Consider the following 22,793-nt stretch of genomic DNA (forward strand, 5'->3'; position numbering starts at 1 on the left):
TCTCTGGAGCAGCAGAAAACAACCTTTCTCCCTCCTCTATGTGACATCCTTTTATATATTTGAACATGGCTATCATATCACCCCTTAATAGCCTTAGGGAAAGACTTACTTCCGATATTTTGTGGTCAGGTACCCACAGCAGACGCTTCCCAAAAGCCCCCCTATGCCGTAGATGGAAACGATGAAGGACCACAGCAAGAGGATGGTCTCTTGCGGGAGAGGGGAGCCATGCCGCTCCAGCCAGGTCTCGTTGATGAATTTTTTGATGTACTGCAAGCAAGCAAACAAAAAAATTCATTGTGCGTCTATTTACAACACGAACAATAAGGGTCTCTTTTTGATGTTTTGTTGGGAGTCAGCCAGAGTGGCTGGGGGCAACCCAGTCAGATGGGCAGCGTAATTCAACTTAAATAACATCGAGATGTGCAACAATTCAATTCAAAACGTAACATCGTGCTGCCATTCAGTGAACAAGGAATGCCGCTGATGATCTCACTCAGTCCAAGGCTCCCCTCTTGTGGCCTTGACAGTTTCAGCCTAAGGAATGCAAGACAGTTGTGGTTTTTTTGGCTTACCAAGGAGGGGTAGTTGATCACAGAAATGTGAAACCCATATGGGAAGCTGCCACCTATGCCCAGAACAAAGATCATCTGGAACAATCCACGATATTGAATCTGTAAAGACAAAGCAAATCCAGAAGGCAATCTCCTGGTGCCCCACAGTGGGAAAAATACACAGCAGTTCTCAGAAAAATTCTACAGAATTGGCAAATGAACAAAGCTGAATGTTCAAATGCTGGAATTTACCACAAGTATTTTCATTTATTTTTTTTAAATGGATTTGGTAATTAATTCTATAGTGTAGTGATACCTCGGGTTACATATGCTTCAGGTTACAGACTCCGCTAACCCAGAAATAGTGCCTCAGGTTAAGAACTTTGCTTCAGGATAAGAACAGAAATCAGGCTCCGGCGGTGCGGCAGCAGCAGGAGGCCCCATTAGCTAAAGTGGTGCTTCAGGTTAAGAACAGTTTCAGGTTAAGAACGGACCTCCGGAACGAATTAAGTACTTAACCTGAGGTACCACTGCACATGATGAATAGCTGACCAGTAATGACAGATTGTCTATGATGGTATGAAAAGTTTCATAATTCTTGACCTGGCTTCCTTCAGACCCCTGAGGCGTGTTAACAAGGGACCCCAATAACCTCCTTATATATTTTTTTCTTCTGATATCTGCTGCCCTCTAATGGTAAGATGCAGGCCCTATTTGGGATGAAAGGAACTGGCCAGATATTTTCCTTTGAAAAAGGAAGGACAATGAAGGGGGTCTGCTGCCATGGCCAGGAGAAAACAGGCCTCTTTCTCTGCCTCAGCCAGAAGGAAGCCACCCACCTTCCCCAAAAGCAGCACATCCATCTTCTACCACTTGCACCCAGCCTCATTGGAGAGAAAAAAACAATAATTTCGTGCAGGTAAAGGGAAAGGGACCCCTGACCATTAGGTCCAGTTGTGACCGACTCGGGGGTTGTGGCGCTCATCTTGCTTTACTGGCCGAGGGAGCCGGCGTACAGCTTCCGAGTCATGTGGCCAGTATGACTAAGCCGCTTCTGGCGAACCAGAGCAGCGCACGGAAATGTTGTTTACCTTCCTGCTGGAGTGGTACCTATTTATCTACTTGTACTTTAATGTGCTTTCGAACTGCTAGGTTGGCAGGAGCAGGGACCGAGCAACGGGAGCTCACCCCGTCATGGGGATTCGAACCGCCGACCTTCTGATTGGCAAGTCCTAGGCTCTGTGGTTTAACCCACAGCGCCACCCGCGTTCGTGCAGGTAGGATTTCTCAAAACTTGGAGACATGAGCTGGGGGCTCCAGGTCAGGTACTGCCCCCCCCCCCGTGACTGCAATCTCAGTCCTCTCTCTGCAACAGAGGCCTAAATGGTGATAAGAGGCCTGGGGAGCGGAGGACCTGAAATCACCACGGCAACTGCAGCATCACCAATTGAGGCAAAGGACCACCCTGACTATCCAAGGCAGGCAGGACACACGGGGGGGGGGGGGGAAGCTGTGGGTCAGAAAGTAAGGGCAGGAGGCGTCACACCATCCAAGGGGAGAAAACATATCCAGTACCCTGTTCCCATAGGTTGCCATGGCTGACGCAACTCATGTGTCAGATTCTAGATGCTGCTGCTACAAAGACCCCCACAGCCAAATCCTCAAGTGGGTCTCACACTAAGGTTACCAAACATCCCCATTTCCTGGGGACAGTCCCGGATTTACAAATCAGTCCCCATACAAAATCCATTGAAGTTGAAAAGTGTCTCCGGATTCATTGAAAAAAATCTGGTAACCTTATCTCACACAGAGCACTGCTCCCCATTACTGCTGCCCCACCCTTCCTTGCCAAGGGCAAACATTTTGCATTGCTAGTCAGACCATACTCCAAAATGCTCATATTTGAGTGGCTTTTTAAAACATGAATTCTGTTATTTGCTTGATCGATCAATATTTATGGTTTCGATTTTTGCTCTATGAGTAACTTTTGAGGATTTTAAAAAAAATGTAAAATAGCTATGGCTTATGAAGAAGGAGGTACTCACCAGGTTAGAGAAGAAGCTCCCCATCTCCGATTCAAAGACCCCCACAGGTGTGGGGGGTCGCTACCAATTGATCAAAAGCTGGCTCTTTTCAACGGGATGCAACATGGGCTGCTTCTCAAACCTACCTCTCTCTCTCTCTCTCTCTCTCTCTCTCTCTCTCTCTCTCTCTCTCTCTCTCTTAGCTATCTTGCCAAAACCATCAGCAGGCACCAATTACTTGAAGTTAAAAATTACTATGCAGGTTTTCAATTAATGGATTAATTTCGTTTCCCGTGCAAAGTTTGGAACCGCAAAGCTAAATAGATCAACCAGCCGTGGGTGTCCACGACCAATTACATCCTCAAAAGGCAGTGAGCCCATGTGAACGCCCCCCAGACTTGGGGAAAGGGGCTTTGGCAGTTTGCCACCCTCAAATTGTATAAATTCAGCCGGGCTGCACTTCTGCCTGGGGAAAATTGCATTACCGTGGTACCTTGGTTCTCAGACTTAATCTGCTCTGGAAGTCTGTTCCAAAACTAAAACGTTCCAAAACCAAGGCATGTTTTCCCATGGAAAGTAATGCAAAATGGATTAATCCGTTCCAGACTTTTAAAAGCGACCCCTAAAACAGCAGTTTAACATGAATTTTACTATCTAAAGAGACCATTGCTCCATAAAATGAAAACAATATTCAACGTAATGCAGTCACACAATCAATCAGTCAATAGCTGAACTCGGTTCCACACAGTCACAAAAACAAAAACAAAAAAGAGCTGCAAAAACAAAAATGCAAAATAAATAGCAAAAGCAGACAGACATCAGGGTAACACTCAAATCAGAAGCGGAACACTCAAAACGGAAGTGTAACACTCAAAATGGAGCACGTTCGGCTTCCGAAAAAAGTTTGCCAACCGGAACACTTACTTTCAGGTTTTCAGTGTTTGGCTTCCAAGTTGTTTGCGCATCAAGGTGTTTGAGAACCAAGGTGTTTGAGAACCAAGGTACCACTGTAGTTGTAAATGGACCATTGGTGCTCTGCTGCCAAATCCGGGGCTCGGCCACACTTCCGTTTTCTCCCAGGATTCCTAGTGATGGGTCTGAGAGGTTTCAGCTTTCCCCATAGCTTTTTCTGGGGAAACCTGCTGTTTACTGCCGAATCAGAACAAACATCCATCTGCAACCCCCCCCCCCCATTTCTGTAATTTCGGAATGTCCTGGGGAAATTGGGACAGTTGCGGGGTATGACGTTGCAGGGCGAAAGAACCCCTCAGACCTGTGACTAGAAATCACAGGGCAAATGTCAGTGTGGATGAGCCTCAGCTGTAACATCCACACTTCCCCTGCCTGCAAATACTCAGTATACCTGAAGGAGCGTTTTCACCCCCATTGTTCAGCCCGGACGCCGGGGTCCACCTCCGAGGGCCTTCTGGCGGTTCCCTCACTGTGAGAAGGGCCTTCTCGGTAGTGGTACCCGCCCTGTGGAACGCCCACCCATCAGATGTCAAGGAAATAAACAACTATCTGACTTTTAGAAGACATCTGAAGGCAGCCCTGTTTAGGGAAGTTTTTAATGTTTGGTGTTTTATTGTGTTTTTAATATTCTGTTGGGAGCCTCCCAGAGTGGTTGGGGAAACCCAGCCAGATGGGTGGGGTATAAATAATAATAGCAATTGTTGTTGTTGTTATTATTTTGCCTGAAGCAGAACTTTGCATTAGGCTCTTTTGACGTTATTTTCATTAGCTTCAGCGCAACAATCTCTATCAATCACCAGGTTGATTTGATTAGACTTCTCCAGAGACTCCAGCAAAACTGGTCTTTCATGGGGAGGGCCACCTTGTGTCCATCGATGGACTGTAAACACCACCCACTCCAACCCCTTGCTCAGGAAAGTAATATTAGTCCCTGTGGGAGGAGAGGGCCGGTCCTCTTATGGAGGGGTGGCTAGGTAAAAGACGAGGCAGCAGAGAGCAGAAATGAACGGACTGTTTGCCCAGCATAGTTGTGCCCCCCTAGGCTCTGCATTTAGACTTATAAACTTGTTCATAAATGATCTGGAGCTGGTTTATTTGTTTGGTTGTTTATTTCCCCTTAAGAGTTCTCTAAATTGCTTTCTAGGACATTGTCCTTCCAAGCACAGTACAACCACTTCCGAAGCATGATAGAATAGCAGTTACAACATATCACAAAAGTCAGGAAAACGGAGCAACGCATCTTTTAAAATATCCAGCTAATGAAATGGATCAGGATCTTTGCCAACCAGCTAGAAACCTGCAATAAAACCACCTGGCCCCAAACCAGTTTGAAACGGCAGCATAGTCACCTGCTTTCTGAATCCCACAGCTGAGCCAAAAGCAGCTTAGAGGAGGAGGAGGAGGAGGAGCATACTCCAAAGCCAGGGGCCATTCCTGGCAAGGCTCCGCCTGTCACGACTCTCAGTCTCACTGGTGTCAGTGATCGGTTTTTGTTCCGCTATTGTTCATAATTATGAATCTCTTCTCACACATTTTTGAGGCTTTGCTTCTAAGCAGGCCCAAGGGCAGTTTGCCTCTGAAGGGAAAGCCAGTGGCTGGGGAGCACCAGAGGGCAAGGCAGATGGACCCAGGCCCTGGTTGCGGGCATCTAGACTAGGAGCAGGAAGCTGGGGCTAAGTGGGCTTGATTCACCTGCAGAGTTCTTCTGACCTCCTTATCCCCGAGAGCTCCATCATAGCTTGGTGCAGAGCACAGGGTCTCCTGCGAAGCTCGTTTCTGAGCCGAGAGCCTGCTTCTTCTTAAAATTGAGTTTATCAAACTCTTCTCGGATTTCGAGGATCGATTTCCCCTTGGTCTCCGGCAGGATGAAGTAAACAACGATTGCGGAAACGTAGAGAGTTCCCATGAAGATGAGGAAGCTGAACTGATGAATGCGTTCCTGGAGAGGGAGGGAGGGGGGGAACAGACACACCCTGACCCCACAGAATTATAAGGCAAGCCTGGATCGCTTCCTTCCAGGGATACTTTGTGTTATGTACTGAAGTTCTCACCCTGGGCCAGCAGGGGGATACTGTAGATAGTTATGCAAATAAGGGATCGAAAGTGACGTTCAGTGATTGGATAGTTTTAGAAAGTTGCTACAGTTACGTTGTACTGGAGCTCTATATAAGCAGGCTGACTGAACCCTTCAGTTCAGTTCTGTCCTGGCCTGTGAATAAACAAGAGCTGTTTGAAGAATCACTGTGCCGTCTGATATGTTCACCCACAACTTAACACTTTGCTTCTTGTGTGACCTCCATACAGACCCCTGCAGTTCCCAGCAGGGCAAGCCTTTGCAATGACAACTTCGCACCACCCTGTAAACCTCTTTCGGCAAATTGATGCAGCCCAGCGGCACGCTCCCTGCCACCTTCCCGCAGCGGAAGCAGGATACTGGGGCAGGGAGTGTGGGGGTCAGTTGGGATTGCTATGAGGAATTATGAAAATATGGAGCAAGCCATTGTGTCTGCAATGAAAGCGTTGCATTGACAGGGCTTGAGTCATTTGACATGATTTATGATCAAATCCAACAAGCCTCTGCACCTCTGCCATTTTCTTTTGCTACGCCTGACAGGCATGTATAGGCATTCTAAAAACACAGACCAGTTCTTCACCAGGCATCCTAGGCCATAAGAGATAGTAGGTAGCTTTGATGTAGCTTTTGTTAATCTTTAGGTAGATCTTAAAAGGTAAAGGGACCCCTGACCATTAGGTCCAGTCGTGACCGACTCTGGGGTTGCAGCGCTCATCTCGCTTTATTGGCTGAGGGAGCCGGCGTACAGCTTCCGGGTCATGTGGCCAGCATGACTAAGCCGCTTCTGGCGAACCAGAGCAGTGCACGGAAACGCAGTTTACCTTCCCACCGGAGCGGTACCTATTTATCTACTTGCACTTTGACGTGCTTTCGAACTGCTAGGTTGGCAGGAGCTGGGACCAAACAACAGGAGTTCACCCCGTCATGGGGATTCGAACCGCCAACCTCCTGATCGGCAAGTCCTAGGCTCTGTGGTTTAACCCACAGCGCCACCCACGTCCCCTTAAGGTAGATCTTAAGGGCCAGGAAAAGAGTTCACAAGGAGATGGTAAATACTACCATCCTTCCTCTCCTGTTTACTGCTGTTTATGACCTCCGGGGTTTGCTAAGAGCATTCTTCCTTGATTCCTATTTTATTTACTTTGAACTATGTATGCATGCTCAAATAGGAAATAGTTTCTTTGTAGTTACAAGGATTTCTCTGATCTGACTTTGTCCCACGTGGGGATGTTTTTGAAATGCTCAGAGGACATCTGATTGGTTCTTACAAGCACTGAATTTTAAGTTCTTTTGTTAATAAAAGGGGCCTGGGCCAGGGTGTGACAGATTATTATTGGCACCTCCTCCCAGAGTCTTGCTGGTCAAGCCTCGTGTGTATTATATTAATCAGGGTCCAATCCTTCCTTGCTTTTGGAACGTGACAGGGGAGGGGAATGGAACCATCAGGAGAAGTCTCGCTTACCACGACAAATGGGAACACCATTCCTATCGAGAAGAATCCGATCCAGTTTAAGACTCCACTGATCACGTAGGAAGACGACCTGGAGGACTGGTCAAAGATCTCCATCCTCACAGATGCCCCGGCCCCGGCTGCGGAGGGAGGAACCAAAGGTCAGGGCTGCTCCTGCTGCCACCACTAGGCTAGAAAATGATGCTGCCAAGAGCCGAGGGAGCCTCTCCCACCGTCTCCGATGCCCCAGCAGTGGCCAAGTGGCTTGGAACAGACGCTGTACTCTTCGTGGCACCCAGAACGTGGCAAGTGAAAATATGGCCCTGTTGTTGGTGATGGAGATGAAGGTGTTGGGCTCGGGGGGGGGGGAGTGAGGGGAACTGGGGGGGGAGTGGGGGTGAGACCGGCAGTGGGTGGCTCATCAGCTGGCACGACCCCCAAGCCCTGCCCTCCAAGCATGGGCTTCTGTCTTCCTGAGGTTACTGCTGCTGAGCTCCAGATTCCAGCCTTTTTCATAGAATCGTAGAATTGGGACCACAAGTGTCATCTTTTCCAACCCCCTGCAATGCAGGAATCTTTTGCCCAACTTGGGTCTCGAACCCACAACTCTGAGATTAAGAGCCTCATGCTCTACTGACTGAGCTCTACATCAGGAGCCACCTTTTTTTCATGACCGTGTTGCCTCCAGGGGGAATGTGGGGGACGCACTTGTGGATGGGGGAGGCTCTTGTGCCAAAGGGGGGTTGGGGTGAACCTCCTTTTGCCTACCCAGCCTCAATGTCAGAGGCTGGACTGAGGAGGAATGGTGGGAGCCGCTCCCCATTTTTCTGAACCTTCCTGGTGGGAGGAAGACGGTGTTGATTTAGAACAGTGGTTTGTAGAGGGACATCGTCCAGAGGGGAAAAGCTGGGAAATGCTGGGTGAGGAGCAGCTAGAAGAGCAAACACCAGGAGAGAGACAGCTGGCAGATTCAGTGTCCTTGGAAAGCATTCCTGACCCCCCCTTGCCTAAGACTAGTCAGGCTTTGAGAGTGATAGAACAGAAAGTGCAGCGGCAACAAGCTCAGATTACCAGATGTAGAAATGATGTAGATTAATGGGGACGGAAGAGGTAAACCTTAACTGGGAGCAACGCCATTTCTAGAGAGATATGTATTCCTTTGTAACTTGCTGTGATTATTAAAGAAACTAACTGGTAAGAACGTTCCTTTTGTTTGATCTGCTCATTTACTGACACCGGGGGGAGGGATCCAATTCCCTGAAGCCTGAAACTCAGCTGGGGAAAGTTCCATGTGTTTGGTGGGCTGTGGCTGAGCTGTAGGGAAGCCCCCATGCACCAGGACCCATAGCCAAAGGAGCCCAGGGGCAAAGTTCCCAGCTCTGCAAGTGGAGAGGCTGATCCTGCACTGCGCTGGATGCTCCACTGGAACTCACTCAGTTTCTTGTGCAAAGACGCAGCTACAGCCAGGATTGGACCTCCTCCCCAATTTTCTAGGCCCACTCAGGCAGCCTAGGGAGCCTCAGCATGACATTGGCTTCTTTCTTTCTTTCTTTCTTTCTTTCTTTCTTTCTTTCTTTCTTTCTTTCTTTCTTTCTTCCTTCCTTCCTTCCTTCCTTCCTTCCTTCCTTCCTTCCTTCCTTCCTCCCTTCCTCCCTTCCTCCCTTCCTCCCTTGTCCCCCAATCACTGCAATCAGTCTATTGAGCAGCAGTAAAGGCAAAGCAAAACCACCTGGACACAATCTGTTTGCTGCAATGCAAAGGGACTAGTGCAAAGGGACAACCCACAATATATTACAGTCTATGAGAAGATCAATAGGTTCCGGACAAATTTCATGACTGCACAGCTAATTTAAAACAACACTAAAGCTAGGTGATAATGATAACAATAATAAGCTGCAGAATGTGAAGTTAAATGTTTAGGATGAATTGGCAGCTCACCATTAGATATAGAAGGAATGCAATATTTTTAGGGAGGTTTTTACAGACACCTTTATGGTGTGAAATGTGCAGTTCCCTGAGAAATAGTCTTGTGCTTCACCAAGAATTTCTGAAACCTTGATTGGCTCGATGCCCTAAAACTGCAAATGAAGCCAGATTTGGATAATCTTTTAGGGCACTTTGCTTATTTGTCTCCCTACTGCCATGCTATCTAATGAAATCAAAGAGCACACCGATTATTATTTTTTAAAGTTAATCAGTCAGTTTTTACTCCACAAGTTTATCGAGGGATGAGTGCCTCATTTTGAGAGCTTTGAGTGGGAAAACTGCCTATCGATATGAACAAGTGCCCCATCACTGACCTGGGCCGGCTCCAAAACAGATCACAAAGCAGAATATCAGGGCAAGGCTGCAGTAGGGCATCCAGGAGAAGGAATGCTGAAATGAAAGCATGTTTTCATTCGTGAGAGCTGAGGTTCCCCCTGGGCACAGGCATAGCTGTCAACTTACAGATTTGAAAATAAGGGACCAGCAGCCTCAAAAATAAGGGATCAGCAGCAAAAATAAGGGATTTTCCGAACACAGGTATGTTCGACTTCTGAGCCAAAGGCAGAAAGCCCAGCCAGCAGCCAAACGAAGCCTCAAGCGGTGGTTCCCACAGCGCAGCAACCCGGCAAAGGGGATGCAGCAAGGAAAACCACTGTCGCCTCTCCGCTGGGAAGCGCTGAGCAAAGGCGAGTCCCCAGGCTACGCGGCCGATTTGATCGGCACAAGGCATGCAAGCTCCACCCCCCAGTCGTTCTTAGACTCCTTATTGGGTGAGCAACGCAGCCAAGCAAGACAGTTGGAGCCTCCCTCCTCCCTGGCCGGCAGGGAGGGAGGGAGAGGAGCTGCTTCCTTTGAAACCCGGGAAATTTAAGGGACATCATCAATAAGGGACAGCAGCGGGACACGGCACTGGGATAAGGGAGTTTCCTGCCAAATAAGGGACGGTTGACAGCTATGGGCACAGGTTGCAGGGCTGTGTGGGGCTCTCTCCTTTCCTTAGGTGCAGCAGAGATGCTTGATACACACTCAAACACACCCTTGGTCAATCTGGCTTTTCGTAAGGCACCTGAGCTCCTGACCACCAATCTCTGGGCTCAGATCCTGTCGGCTCCCGGCCACCAACCTAGTTCTTACAGCAGTCCCAGCCTCACCCTCCCCGACTCTGAGCCAGGCGCTGGGGTCACTTGCAGCCTAGTTTGGTCAGAGACCGACCGCTGGCCACATCTTAGGTGAGGGGCTGTCAGGGAAACACCCTAACCCCCATTTTTTTTTTTTTTTGTGGCTTCTTACCTGCAAGGAGATGGTCAGCGTGACAGCAGCAAGCACTGTGGCCATCAGTCCGTAACCTCCCCAGAGCAGTACTCTTCTTCCGAAACGCTCAATGATGACACTCTGGGGACAGAAAGGACACAGAGGGCTGTGCAGTGGCTCCGGGGTGCTCCACCAAGCCCCGGTTCAGGCCAGCAGGGGGCAAATGCGGGCAATTGCCAGGGCCCGCTACTCCTAGCACAATTCAAAGTGTTGGTGCTGACCCTTAAAGCCCTAAACGGCCTCGGTCCAGTATATCTGAAGGAGTGTCTCCACCCCCATCGTTCTACCCGGACACTGAGGTCCAGCCCCGAGGGCCTTCTGGCAGTTCCCTCACTGCGAGAAGCCAAGTTACAGGGAACCAGGCAGAGGGCCTTCTCGGTAGTGGCACCCTCCCTGTGGAATGCCCTCCCACCAGATGTCAAAGAGAACAACAACTACCAGACTTTTAGAAGACATCTGAAGGCAGCCCTCTTTAGGGAAGCTATTAATGTTTGATGTATTACAGTATTTTAATATTTTTTGGAAGCCGCCCAGAGTGGCTGGGGAAGCCCAGCCAGATGGGCGGGGTATAAATAATAATAAATTATTATTATTATTATTAATACTACTACTACTAGCACTGGTCTCCTGAGGAGTTTTTTGGGAGAGGCCTGGCAGGAGTGCTTGGGACTTGGTCTGCCTAGGTCTGATGTCAGTTTCCCCACAATGCAATTCCCTGCGACATGCATATTCCTGAGGGCCAGGTTGAGAGACCTGGGGGGCCAGGTTCACCCCGCCCCCATGCCTGGGGTTCCAAAGGGGGCAGCTCTCCCCAAGAACCCTCACTCACACAGAAGACGGCAGAGAGGAGCTCGCTGAGGCTGATCCCCAAAGACAAGGCCGGGATGTGGTCGTTGTCGAAACCAACCGTCTGCAGGACTTCAAATGTGTAGCTGTAAATCTGGAGAGGGGGGAACACGTTGAGAAGGGGGCCCATCAGGGGAACCAACTCTACCTGTAAAGAGCCTTCTGGGGAGGGAAGGAGGAGGGTCAGTGGTGGTCCCTGGACACCTCTGGCCTCATCCTCACTCCTGTAGGAAGGGAAGTTAATTTGTCAATCAAGTGATGGTGTTTGGGACAAGTTTTGGGAGAAAGCAGGACTTCCGCAGAGAGAAAATGAACAGTTGAGGAGGAGCTAACCTGGGGCTCAGCTTCATTAGTTCAAAAACAGCATTTTGAATGCGTTATAATAATAAACACACAACACCAGATGGCAAGAGAGAAGAGAGCAAAAAAATTATTTGCGATTTTCCATAGTGTTCCCCCCCCCCTTGTTATACAGTGGAACCTCAGTTTTCGAACACAATCCGTTCCGGAAGTCTGTTTGACTTCAGAAATGTTCGAAAACCGAAAATCAAAGGGCTGTTGGCAAAATGAATGGTGAAAATGGAAAAACGCGCCGAGGAAGCCATTCGACTTCTGAGGCGTGTTCGAAAACGGAAGCATTCACTTCTAGGTTTTCGGCATTCAGCTTCCGAATCGTTCGGCAGCCGAGACATTTGAAAACTGAGGTTCCGCTGTAATGATTAAATTTCTGACTTATTTATAGCGTTCTCCCCTTGTGTGTAGATCCAGCCCTGGGCTTTATCAAATAGCTGCTAGGGCTTATCCACACGTAGCTTTTGCCTTACCCAGAGGTTCGCATTAGCCCAAACTTTAAATAGTGAAAACCCACTATTTAAAGCTGAATCGGAGCAAACATTAATTTGTGTTTTCCATGGGTTGATGTTTGCTGCAATTGAGCTGTAAATATCGGGGTTTTTATGGGGGAGGGGGAAGCCCTGGAAGAATAAAAGTGCACTTAGACACAGAGGTTTAGATTGAGGACCGTGTTTGGAAAGAGTGGAGAAGAGGTAAATGTTGATGAGTAATCAGTGGGCAAAAGTTATCAGAAGGCACCTCCTTTTGAAGTCACGTTTCTAGGGGCAGGTCTGTGTCTGAGTGGGAATTTGGTCCCTGCGCTTTCCCTTCCAAAAACCCCCTCATTTTACCACTGAATTGGAGCAAATGAACATAGGGTTTCGGCGAATTGCTGTTTGCTCCTGTGGCGCTGTGGGTTAAACCACAGAGCCTAGGACTTGCCAATCAGAAGGTCGGCAGTTCAAATCCCCGTGACAGGGTGAGCTCCCGTTGCTTGGGCCCTGCTCCTGCCAACCTAGCAGTTCGAAAGCACGTCAAAGTGCAAGTAGATAAATAGGTACCGCTCCAGTGGGAAGGTAAACAGCATTTCTGTGCGCTGCTCTGGTTCGCCAGAAGCGGCTTAGTCATGCTGGCCACATGACCCGGAAGCTGTACGCCGGCTCCCTCGGCCAATAAAGCGAGATGAGCGCCGCAACCCCAGAGTCCTCAGCGACTGGACCTAATGGTCAGAGTTCCCTTTAGCTTTACCCTGTTCAGTGGTAAAACACAGGTTTTCCTGGGGGGAAGCACCAGGGAAAAAATGAACACCCCAGTCGAACCCAATCCTGAGAAGCCCAATCCTGTGCCTGGAAAGTACAGAGGAAAGGTACATGTAGATGAGCCCTTAATCTGAAGCAGCTCATCTCATTGGGGAGAAATATCTCAATTTAAATATCTGGATCCCCCCCCCCAGCTCCCTTTCTCTGAGCTCGTTCTTCCACACAACAACATGCATGTGAAACTCAACTGTGTGGATGCCAGTCAGCTGTAGGGTCACAGCCAACAGGAAAAGGATGTACAGCTGCCGGCGCAGGGCCGGATCCTTCATCACTTCCAAGACACTCTTGGTGCTCCACAAGGCAGACTGCTGCTTCCTCAGGTCGTCCAGCTCCACCTGGTGAGGCCCTCGTCCCCAGAGGGTCTTCATGGCTGTGAAGGCAGAGAAAACAGAGGCCCTCACACCATTCTTCCCACTGTGTGGGAGCCAGGCGACACACGGGCAAAGGCTCTAGCTACAAATGAAGGAGCGTCTCCACCCCCATCGTTCAGCCCGGACACTGAGGTCCAGCGCCAAGGGCCTGCTGGCGGTTCCCTCGCTATGAGAAGCCAAGTTACAGGGAACCAGGCAGAGGGCCTTCTCGGAAGTGGCACCCGCCCTGTGGAATGCCCTCCTACCAGATGTCAAGGAAATAAAAAACAATCTGGCTTTTAGAGGACATCTGAAGGCAGCCCTGTTTAGGGAAGTTTTTAATGTTTAGTGTTTTATTGTGTTTTTAATATTCTGTTGGGAGCCGCCAAGGTCAGATGGATGGGGTATAAATAACGATGATGATGATGATTATTATTATTATTACTATGCTACATCCCGCAGGAGAAGGCAAATAAAATAAAGTTAAGGAACAGGGATGTGGAGGCAATCTGACTCAGAAAACATGTTTTGCAGCCACATGTAAGTTGTACACACCCTGAAAATGAAGGGAAAACCCACTCCTCAATTATCTCCAAGTGCAGTGGGGGGGGTGTCTGTGACTCAACTCCCCCCCCCCCCAGCATCTGACTATCATGTGGCACAGCCAACATGCCAGATAAAATAATTAAATACAGTCAATGGGATGAAGATCTCTTTCGAAACCCGTGAAGTTCCTTGTACCCAAGTATGCTTGAGGGAGGCTATTCTGCAATTTAACCATTTCTAGCTGCTTAGAGAGCACCCAGTTACCTTTTCGGCATCCTTCCTCATCCCCTTTGCTCAGGAACAAGTGAGGTGGGGACTCGGGGAAGAAGGGCAGAGTCAGCAGCTGGAGCAAGGCAGTCACGCCGTGGGAGGCCAGCAGCAGCGGCCACAGCGAAGCGTTTCCTAGGAACTCTCTGGGAAAAGCAAACCAGAAGACATCCATCCCTTCAGAAAGCCAGGAGGGGCTTTGTGTGCCAAGTACAAAGGAGCAGCAAAACCTGGAGTGGTTTAAAACCAGGAGTGCATGTGGCACTGGCGCTAGCCAATGCGGGCTGGTGATTGAACTAGCATGTCCTGGCTGTCATCTGAGGTTGGGGCAGGGTTCTCAGAAGACCCCTCTGAGAGAGAGAGAGAGAGAGAGAGAGAGAGAGAGAGAGAGAGACTTTGTTGTGGGGTTGGGATAGGAAGCACCCGAACAGGTAGATAAGCAGGATCCTACCTTTGCCCCATCACCTGACCCAGGACTTTCCCCAGGCTCCAGAAGATGGAGGCAGTTGAATTTGCAAATCCACGGAGCTTCTTGGGGGAAATTTCCCCGACATACTGAGGGTGGAGAAGGACACAGATACCTGGACGTGAAGGCAGAGAGAGGACGAATCTCTTAGCATCGCAGGACCCCCAAAACATTTGGGAGAAGTTGTCCAGAAGAAGCTGCCTTATACCAAACCAGGCCGTCAGTTCACCTAGTTCAATATTGTCTACCCTGACTGGCAGTGCTCTCTCCAGGGTTTCGGACATTTTGAATTGCGATGGCTTCACTGAATTGCATCAATCGTTTCGATTGATTTTTTGCTGTTGGTTTTATTTACACATTGCTGGGTTTGATATTATGGCGACGGTGATGCTTGTTGCTTTTAATGCTGTTGAAATTATTGTTGAGCCGCTCGGAGCTCAACGTCTGTTGATGGAAAAGCAGGATGTAAAACTCAAATTACCTGGAGATGACGCTGGGGGATTGAACTTTTGCAAACAAGGCAGGGACACTACCACTGAGCAACGCCCTTTCCCATGTGGAATTCCTGCTGATCAAACCTATCCCTGGGAAAGCTGGCCATGATTGGCACCCTGGGGCAGGACGAGGAGAAACTGGGGGCAAGTGGAGTAAAAGGACCCCTGGACGGTTAAGTCCAGTCACAGGTGACTATGGGGTTGCGGCGCTCATCTCGCTTTCAGGCCGAGGGAGCCGGCGTTTGTCCACAGACAGCTTTCCGGGTCATGTGGCCAACAGGACTAAACCGCTTCTGGCATAATGGGACACCATGACAGAAACATGCCAGAACGGAAATACCGTTTACCTTCCCACCACAGCAACACCTATTTATCTACAGTGGTACCTTGGGTTACATACGCTTCAGGTTACATACGTTTCAGGTTACAGACTCTGCTAACCCAGAAAAATTACCTCAGGTTAAGAACTTGGCTTCAGGATGAGAACAGAAATCATGCAGTGGCGACGCAGCGGCAGCAGGAGGCCCCATTAGCTAAAGTGGTGCTTCAGGTTAAGAACGGACCTCCAGAACGAATTAAGTTCTTAACCCGAGGTACCACTGTACTTGCACTGGCATGCTTTCGAACTGCTAGGTTGGCAGGAGCTGGGACAGAGCAACGGGAGCTCACTCCGTGGTGGGGATTCGAACCACCGACCTTCTGATTGGCAAGCCCAAGATGCTCAGTGGTTTAGATCACAGTGCCACCCGTGTGGGGACCTGGAAGTGGAGCGGAAGAGGCTGCAGTTCCAGGGGTTGCGCTGAAGCAAGGGACCGAGACTTGGGAGCAGGCTGGTCCACTTTTCCCACAGTTCTTCACTCAGGTGTTAGCTCAGAGGAACCCGGCCCTGCCAGTGAGTCCAGAGCAGCTGGAAGGAGGACAACACTTACTGGTGCTGATGCCACACAGAAAGCGACCTGCCAGGATCAGCTCAAAGGAGTTGGCCACCTTGCTGAAGCCCATGATGACAGCCCCCGACAGCATGATGAGGTTGGTGCCCAAGAGGCATTTCTTTCTGTTGGCACAAGGATGGAGGAAGCCGTGAGTGGCAGCGGTGTCATGGAATTCTATTCACTATTGATCCAGAGCAGATTCCAACGTATAGGGAGCAGAGTAAAAACTTAAACAACTGCTGTGCGTATTCTGTTAGCTAAAAAGTGGAAAACCCAAGAATTACCAACAATAGAAGAATAGCAGATGAAGATGATGGATTTTTCGGAGCTAGCCGACCTAACCAGAAGAGTCTGCGACCAGAAGGAGGAGGAGTAGCAGGAGGAGTGGATTAAATTTAATGATTATTTAGTTAAACATGTTAAGCTAAATTAACTGAAAACAGCTTGCAGATACTTAATTGGCTTAGGATTTTATTTATGTTAAGTGTTGAATTAATATGTTTAATTTCATAATGTGAAGATCTAAGGATGTTAATGTTTAAGTTAAATTTTATAAGAACTGTGATTTGGAAAACCGTTAAAAGGATTTGCAATGAAATTCAACCAAGGGAAAGCGAGGAAGTCACTTAACAATGTTAATAAGTGTAATTTTCAATAAGGCTATGATTTAGGTTTGTTTGTCTTATGTGTTTGTTTGTTTATAATGCTGTGAAAACCAATTGTTTTTTTTAGAAAACAAAACAGAACTTAAACACTTTGTGGGATTCCCCCAAAATAGACCAGAGGCGATGAAAATTTCATCCAGCAGAGCTTTACTGCTACTGAAGGCAAATGAGCATAATGGTCACAAATCCAGTAAGTTCAGGATTGGCACTGTCCATAAGAAATCCAGTTTCAGCAGACTTAACTTAAACTTAGAAATGAAGGAATGGGTTTCCCAAATTGGAGTTCACTGATTGGGTCTGCGTTGCTCCGGGACAGGAGGAAGGAAGTCAAAATGACACTGAGTTGGTTCAAAGAAAGAGTTTATTCTGCTCTCTGGATAGCAGAAGGCACTTGCGTGATCAAGTCCACAGCAAGTCCAAAGAAATGACAGGTTTCATGCAGTTTATATATCCTCCAGGCACCCTCTCACTCCTCCCCTAGGAGCCCAACCACGTCGGCGTACGTACACAGGTTGACATCACATATGTTCCTGCTCTGGTACTCTCAACCATAAAAAGATCTTCCTTCCTGTACTTCTGACCATAAAAGGATATTCCTGATCCTACTCCTATCTTGGAGCAAGAGGTCACTACTTCCGAGAACATGCTCTGGCGTTAGTCCCAGGCTTGGGTCTCTGCGTCATTTGTGGTCAGGACATAAGATATGTCTGTGTCTGTTCTACTGGTAAAGTCAAGGCCAGTCTTGCCGTCAAACTGATAAGGGAGAGAGCTGTGTTCTTGTTTTGCATTTGCTCAACGGCTAAAGTTTATGCATTTTAGCTAAGGAGAAATGGGGATTTTGGTGCAGTTTAAAAACTGCCTGCACAGTCAGTTTTGGGGTTTGGGAAACCCATTCCTTCACAATAAGTCTAAACCTTAACACTAAGCATACCATATACAGAGCACCACACAAGAAGAGCAGAAAAAATTGCACGCCTTTGTGCCACAATGAGAGGACAGGTGGCTTCTCCTGTGTTAGATCTCGCCAGAACAGCAGCTGCACAACATACACATCCATTGCGGAATTCAGCTGTCAGAAACAGTGTCTGGGCGGAAATTGCTGCTATGTCCAGGAAAATCCAGACATATGGCAACCAGTGTTGGAAGTGTAGATTTTGGTGAAATTCCTTAAACGTAGCTCAAATTTATTTATTTTTTGAGATTTTGCAAAACTAAAACAAACAAAGGCTCAACAACTTTGCGTCCGGATTTTCACATTTTGAAATATGGCAACCCTAATATACATCACGCACTCCATAGTCTGCCTGGTGATTTTTGCAGCTCCCCTGGGCTTGCACCCCCAGCGGGGCCCGGTTTCACCAACCCCTAAAGTACGACTCAGGTGTTCTGCAACTACGATGCACACAGGTGCTTTGCTGGAATTTCCCTTTACTTTTTCAGCATGAAGAATTCCTGTCCTGGCCACCAGTTGCAAGAACATTCTGACCAGGACAGCCCACCTCTGGTCAGCTGACAACTGGGATGCGCTTTGGACCTTGACTCTGGAGCCTTCAAGGCCCAATCCTTTTCCCAGCAGAGCTCTGGCCAGCTCATTCCCAGCACACCATTTTGTGGCTCGAACTGGCTTCCCAGGAGCAGCTTGTTTCACACTTATACCTACTTCCCGAACTTTGTTGTGAAGTGCCCACTGGCCATAGTGCCCAGCAGGCCCCCTAGGGAAAAGATGGACACAATCGAGGCCCAGAACAATGTGAGGCTTTCAGGGTGGACGGGCATCCCGGACCGCTCCAGCCAGCTCTCATTGATGAACGTTTTCACGTGCTGCAAAAAGAGGAAACCCCGTTAACCAGAAGATGCTGTGAAAAGCCAGTAGTTTGGGAGGTGGGGGGAGCTGAACAAGAAGCAAATGGGGAACGTATGGCCTGCAATAATATAAGATCACACATCTAGTCATTGCATGGAGGGAAAGGTCAACTCCAGCAGCCAAACGGATTTGTTCATTGTGGTGCTTGACCAAAGCTGGTGTAGGGGCCCATTCTCTGCCCCCCTTTCACACTCCTCTTCAGGGTATGGAGGAGAGTTTCCCAAACTTGGGTCACTAGCTGTTTTTGGACTACAATTCCCATCATCCCTAACTAGCAGGACCGGTGATGGTAATTGTAGTCCAAAACCAACTGGAGACCCACTGGTCTGGAGTAAGAATATCTGTGTCTGAGCAATTGTAACAAACAGATTACGCTAGTAGGTCTGCAAAAATTTCTATAAGGAGGATTATGTGAAATATTGCAAGGAAGACTATGAAGAGAACTATAAGTTAATGATAATTAAAAGTAATAGAGAAATTAAGAAATGCAGAATAAGTGATAAAGAATGAAAAATCTTCAGAGGTTGTTGATGGAAGTCTAAAATATTGTATAAGATAAGGATTTATGTTAAATGATTGTTGGAAATGATATGTTAAAAAATCAATAAAAGTGTGTGTGTGTGTGTGTGTGTGTGTGTGTGTGTGTATGAGAATATCTGTGTCTGTTATGGGACGCGGGTGGCGCTGGGGGTTAAACCACAGAGCCTAGGACTTGTCACAGAGCCTAGGTCGGTGGTTTGCATCCTCGCGACAGGGTGAGCTCCCGTTGCTCGGTCCCTGCTCCTGCCAACCTAGAAGTTCGAAAGCACGTCCAAGTGCAAGTAGATAAATAGGTACTGCTCTGGCGGGAAGGTAAACGTTGTTTCCGTGAGCTGCTCTGGTTCACCAGAAGCGGCTTAGTCATGCTGGCCACATGACCCGGAAGCTGTACGCCGGCTCCCTTGGCCAATAAAGCAAGATGAGCGCTGCAACCCCAGAGTCGGTCACAACTGGACCTAATGGTCAGGGGTCCCTTTACCCTTTACTGTGTCTGTTTTTTGGGAGACTGGCAAAGGCAGCACCTTGGAGGAGCAATTCTGGGGGAGCCTCTCTTTCAGCTTCCACCAACCACCGGAAGAGGTTTCCCCTTTGCTGCTTACCACAGAGGTGTAGGTGATCATGGACCCTTGAAAGCCAGCCTGGAGGGACCCACCAATTCCTAGGACGAGCATCATGAGGAGCAGCCTTGGGTGCTGAACCTGGGGAGACACAGACACCCATCCTCAACACTCCCCAGGGCAGAAAAATAAACCAGACCCGAGCATAAACTGTGGGGGGTGGGGTGGGGATTGGGGGTGGAGTGGGGCAGTGGCGTAGCGTGGGGGGTGCAGGGGGGGCCGGCCGCACCGGGCGCAACATCTGGGGGTTAGGGTTAGGGGGCGCAAATCCACGGGTTAGGGGGCGCAAATCCACGGGTTAGGGGGCGCAAATTACTTGCCTTGCCCCGGGTGCTGACAACCCACGCTACGCCACTGAATGGAGCTACCTCCCAGGGTGCTATGGTGCTGTGCGTTTTGAAGCAAGTCTTCAAAAGCTCTCCAGAAATTTAGGGCGCCCCATGCACCCCACCAAGGAAGTGGCTTGCTCAAACTACATTCTGTTAGATGCCACCAGTGGCGTAGCGTGGGGGGGTGAAGGGGGGGGCCCGGCCGCACCGGGCACAACATCTGAGGGGGGCGCTCGCACTTGCAGCTCTCTGCCCCTACCTGGCTCCACGGGTTAGGGGGCGCAAATTACTTGCCTTGCCCCGGGTGCTGACAACCCACGCTACGCCACTGGAGTGGGGTGACTCACCCAGTGCAAGGAAGGGCTTTGCAGCACAATCTTGACAGCCCATGATTCGCCACATTAAATGGGAAGGTGAAAGAGAGCAAATATCTAGGTGAGAATTCATTCTAAACTCCGGTTTATCATGTGATGCATTTGGAATGGAGACAGAAAGATGATCTACTGAGAACTGGGCAAACAGCCTTTTGACTTTGTCCTCACCCATAATCTGCGGAGTTGTGCTTTTTACAAAGTTGTCCTGTGATGGAAACGTCATGGTGGGAGGGCTTGGTGCACCCCCAGGTCTTTCACAGAAGTGATCAAAACAGGTGCCTTAAGAATGAGGGAAGGGGGGGGGGCAGACTCACCCCAGCTGGCCAGAAGGTCCTATTCTGACATTAGACACATTTCTCCCCAAGATGGGCAAAATATATTTGAGTGCACACATCTGTGCTCCAGGTACCTTCAAAAATGAACAAACTAGAGAACTTGTGTGTGATCCGAAAGATCTTAGAATGGACCCTGCTCCAGTGAGTGTTGATTAAAGGTGGAACACGAATAAACCGATAATAAAAAAACAAATTTCTTATTTATACCCCGCCCATCTGGCTGGGTTTCCCCAGCCACCAAGCCAGCCAACCCCTCGAACCTCACTCACCAAGTCCCAAAGGGAGCTGCTGCCCATCTCTGCTGCAGAGGCTTCCTCCGGGTCCCTCCTCTGCTGCTGGCTGCCGCTGCTACCTCACAAGGTGGGCGGACGGCCCCTGGTGTTCCTCTTTCTTCATCCTATTTGGTTTGGCCAGCCACCAAACGGCCCGAGGTTAATGTTTGATCCTGTGTGTTATGACACTTGATTCGTTTCAGAGCACTGGATTAAACTGCAAATTGGCCGGCTGCACTCGGACCAATCCAAGAGAGGGGTGAGGCTTCTTGGCCTGAGAATGTGTTGGGCAGCCGAAGCACGGCGGGGTGTGTGTGTCCAGGTATCCCTCTGAGCACTGACACTTTGCTGTCCTTTGATGCTGTTTTAGTATTGCAACAACGCCTTCCTTCCTTCCTTCCTTCCTTCCTTCCTTCCTTCCTTCCTTCCTTTCAATTCAATTTTACACTATACATTTGAATTCAAACATTAATCATAACCATCAACATTTAGGATTCCCTGAATCATTGGTCTTCCCTCCACCCCTACATGGTTTCCATTATCAAACTTTTTCCACTGCGTCGTATTGTATTTTCTCCATTTTTCTTAAAACGATCCATTTTTACCTTAGTTTTTAATATGTTACAAGCGTTACTCAAATCCTGCCAAAGTTTTTAGTTGTTTACAGTGTTCCCTTAAGTAAATTGTAAACCCCCCCTCATTCCTTATTAAACTTTCTATCTTCCTGGTTTCTGATTTTCCCGGTCATTTTTGCCATTTCGGCATAGTCCAACATCTTCATCAACTATTCGTCCCTGGTCGGGACTTTATCTTCTTTTTATCTCAACAAAGCCTATTTTCTGAGGTAACCAACAGCACCACCTGTAGTGTCTGTGATTCAGCATCCACAGAATAGGAAGGTATATCAGGTTTTTGTTTCCTTTTTTTACAATGGCCCAACTGATCAGAACCGACTTTGTAATGCACAAAATCATTTGTGAGTTAGAAACTGTCTCTATGTACATTTTTGATTGGCTCCCTCTTACATCAGAGGTGGAACTTCTCTTGCCCCTGGCCCAAACAAGAATCCATTTCCATGAAGAAGACTCTTTTTACTTGTCTCAAATTCCCATAAATGTGGGGCATCCCCTCAGCTCATTAGTCTCCTTGGAACCATCCATCTGGGTGTCCAAATATAATCTCCCTCTCCCCCAGCCTCTATTCTGCATGGAACTCTGCACATGCTCTGAAACCCTAGACTCTACTCAAACAGGGGAAATGCAACTAGCTATGGTATATTGAGCAACTCCCCTGCTTCTACTTAGATACCACCCCACGTTTTGTGAAGTTGGAGATACGATGGACTGGGAAGGCTGGGAACAAGCAGGTCTATATAGACTCCCGGAATTTTAATGGAAATGGTTCTCCCTATATAAAGAACAGATTTTGGCTCTTCCCAATATAACTTGGTCATGGTTTCATTTCAATCTATTGTTTTCCTGTTAAAACCATGCATTCGGGCAGACCAAGAGTTGACCGCTTTAGAACAACTTATAGTCAGTGTTCCTGCTACGTCAAAGGGTGTAGAATCAACTATATGCAAAATATTAATTGAGGTAGAATTTGGTCATCTTATGGACACAAAATTTCCCAGCGAAATGGTCCTTCAAATAATAATCTCTAATGGAAAATGGAACAGGCTTGGCAGGGGATTCTCTTTTTAAATATTCAAATATTCAATAAACCATTTTCTTTCTTTTATATAATTTTTTTTTGTTATATTGATTTCTTATTTTTCTGGTAAGTTTTGCCATTTCTGCATATTTCATACATTTTTGTATCCATTCTTCCTTTACTGGGACTTCTGCTTCTTTCCATTTTTGGGCAAGTAACA

At 48.2% G+C, this 22,793-nt stretch overlaps 1 protein-coding gene across 1 annotated transcript in view; it reads right to left on the minus strand.

Moving 5' to 3' along the window:
- LOC310693850 (uncharacterized protein) overlaps positions 1-21,076 on the minus strand; it is a 33,595-nt gene extending 12,519 nt beyond the window's left edge. The window contains exons 1-15 of the mRNA XM_083476236.1: positions 20,918-21,076; positions 19,593-19,691; positions 18,250-18,410; positions 15,922-16,046; positions 14,484-14,613; positions 14,030-14,178; positions 13,058-13,239; positions 11,201-11,311; positions 10,351-10,452; positions 9,375-9,450; positions 7,087-7,214; positions 5,297-5,489; positions 4,900-4,934; positions 576-755; positions 110-270 (exon numbers count right to left, since the gene is read on the minus strand). Coding sequence (XP_083332362.1) covers positions 110-270; positions 576-755; positions 4,900-4,934; positions 5,297-5,489; positions 7,087-7,214; positions 9,375-9,450; positions 10,351-10,452; positions 11,201-11,311; positions 13,058-13,239; positions 14,030-14,178; positions 14,484-14,613; positions 15,922-16,046; positions 18,250-18,410; positions 19,593-19,691; positions 20,918-20,944 — 1,859 coding nt within the window. The 5' untranslated portion in view covers positions 20,945-21,076. The remainder of the gene's footprint in view (positions 1-109; positions 271-575; positions 756-4,899; positions 4,935-5,296; positions 5,490-7,086; positions 7,215-9,374; positions 9,451-10,350; positions 10,453-11,200; positions 11,312-13,057; positions 13,240-14,029; positions 14,179-14,483; positions 14,614-15,921; positions 16,047-18,249; positions 18,411-19,592; positions 19,692-20,917) is intronic.
- Between the last annotated feature and the right edge of the window lie 1,717 nt (positions 21,077-22,793).

The sequence above is a fragment of the Podarcis liolepis genome (assembly GCF_965112155.1).
Source record: "Podarcis liolepis genome assembly, chromosome: 15".
In the NCBI taxonomy this organism is placed as follows: domain Eukaryota; kingdom Metazoa; phylum Chordata; class Lepidosauria; order Squamata; family Lacertidae; genus Podarcis; species Podarcis liolepis.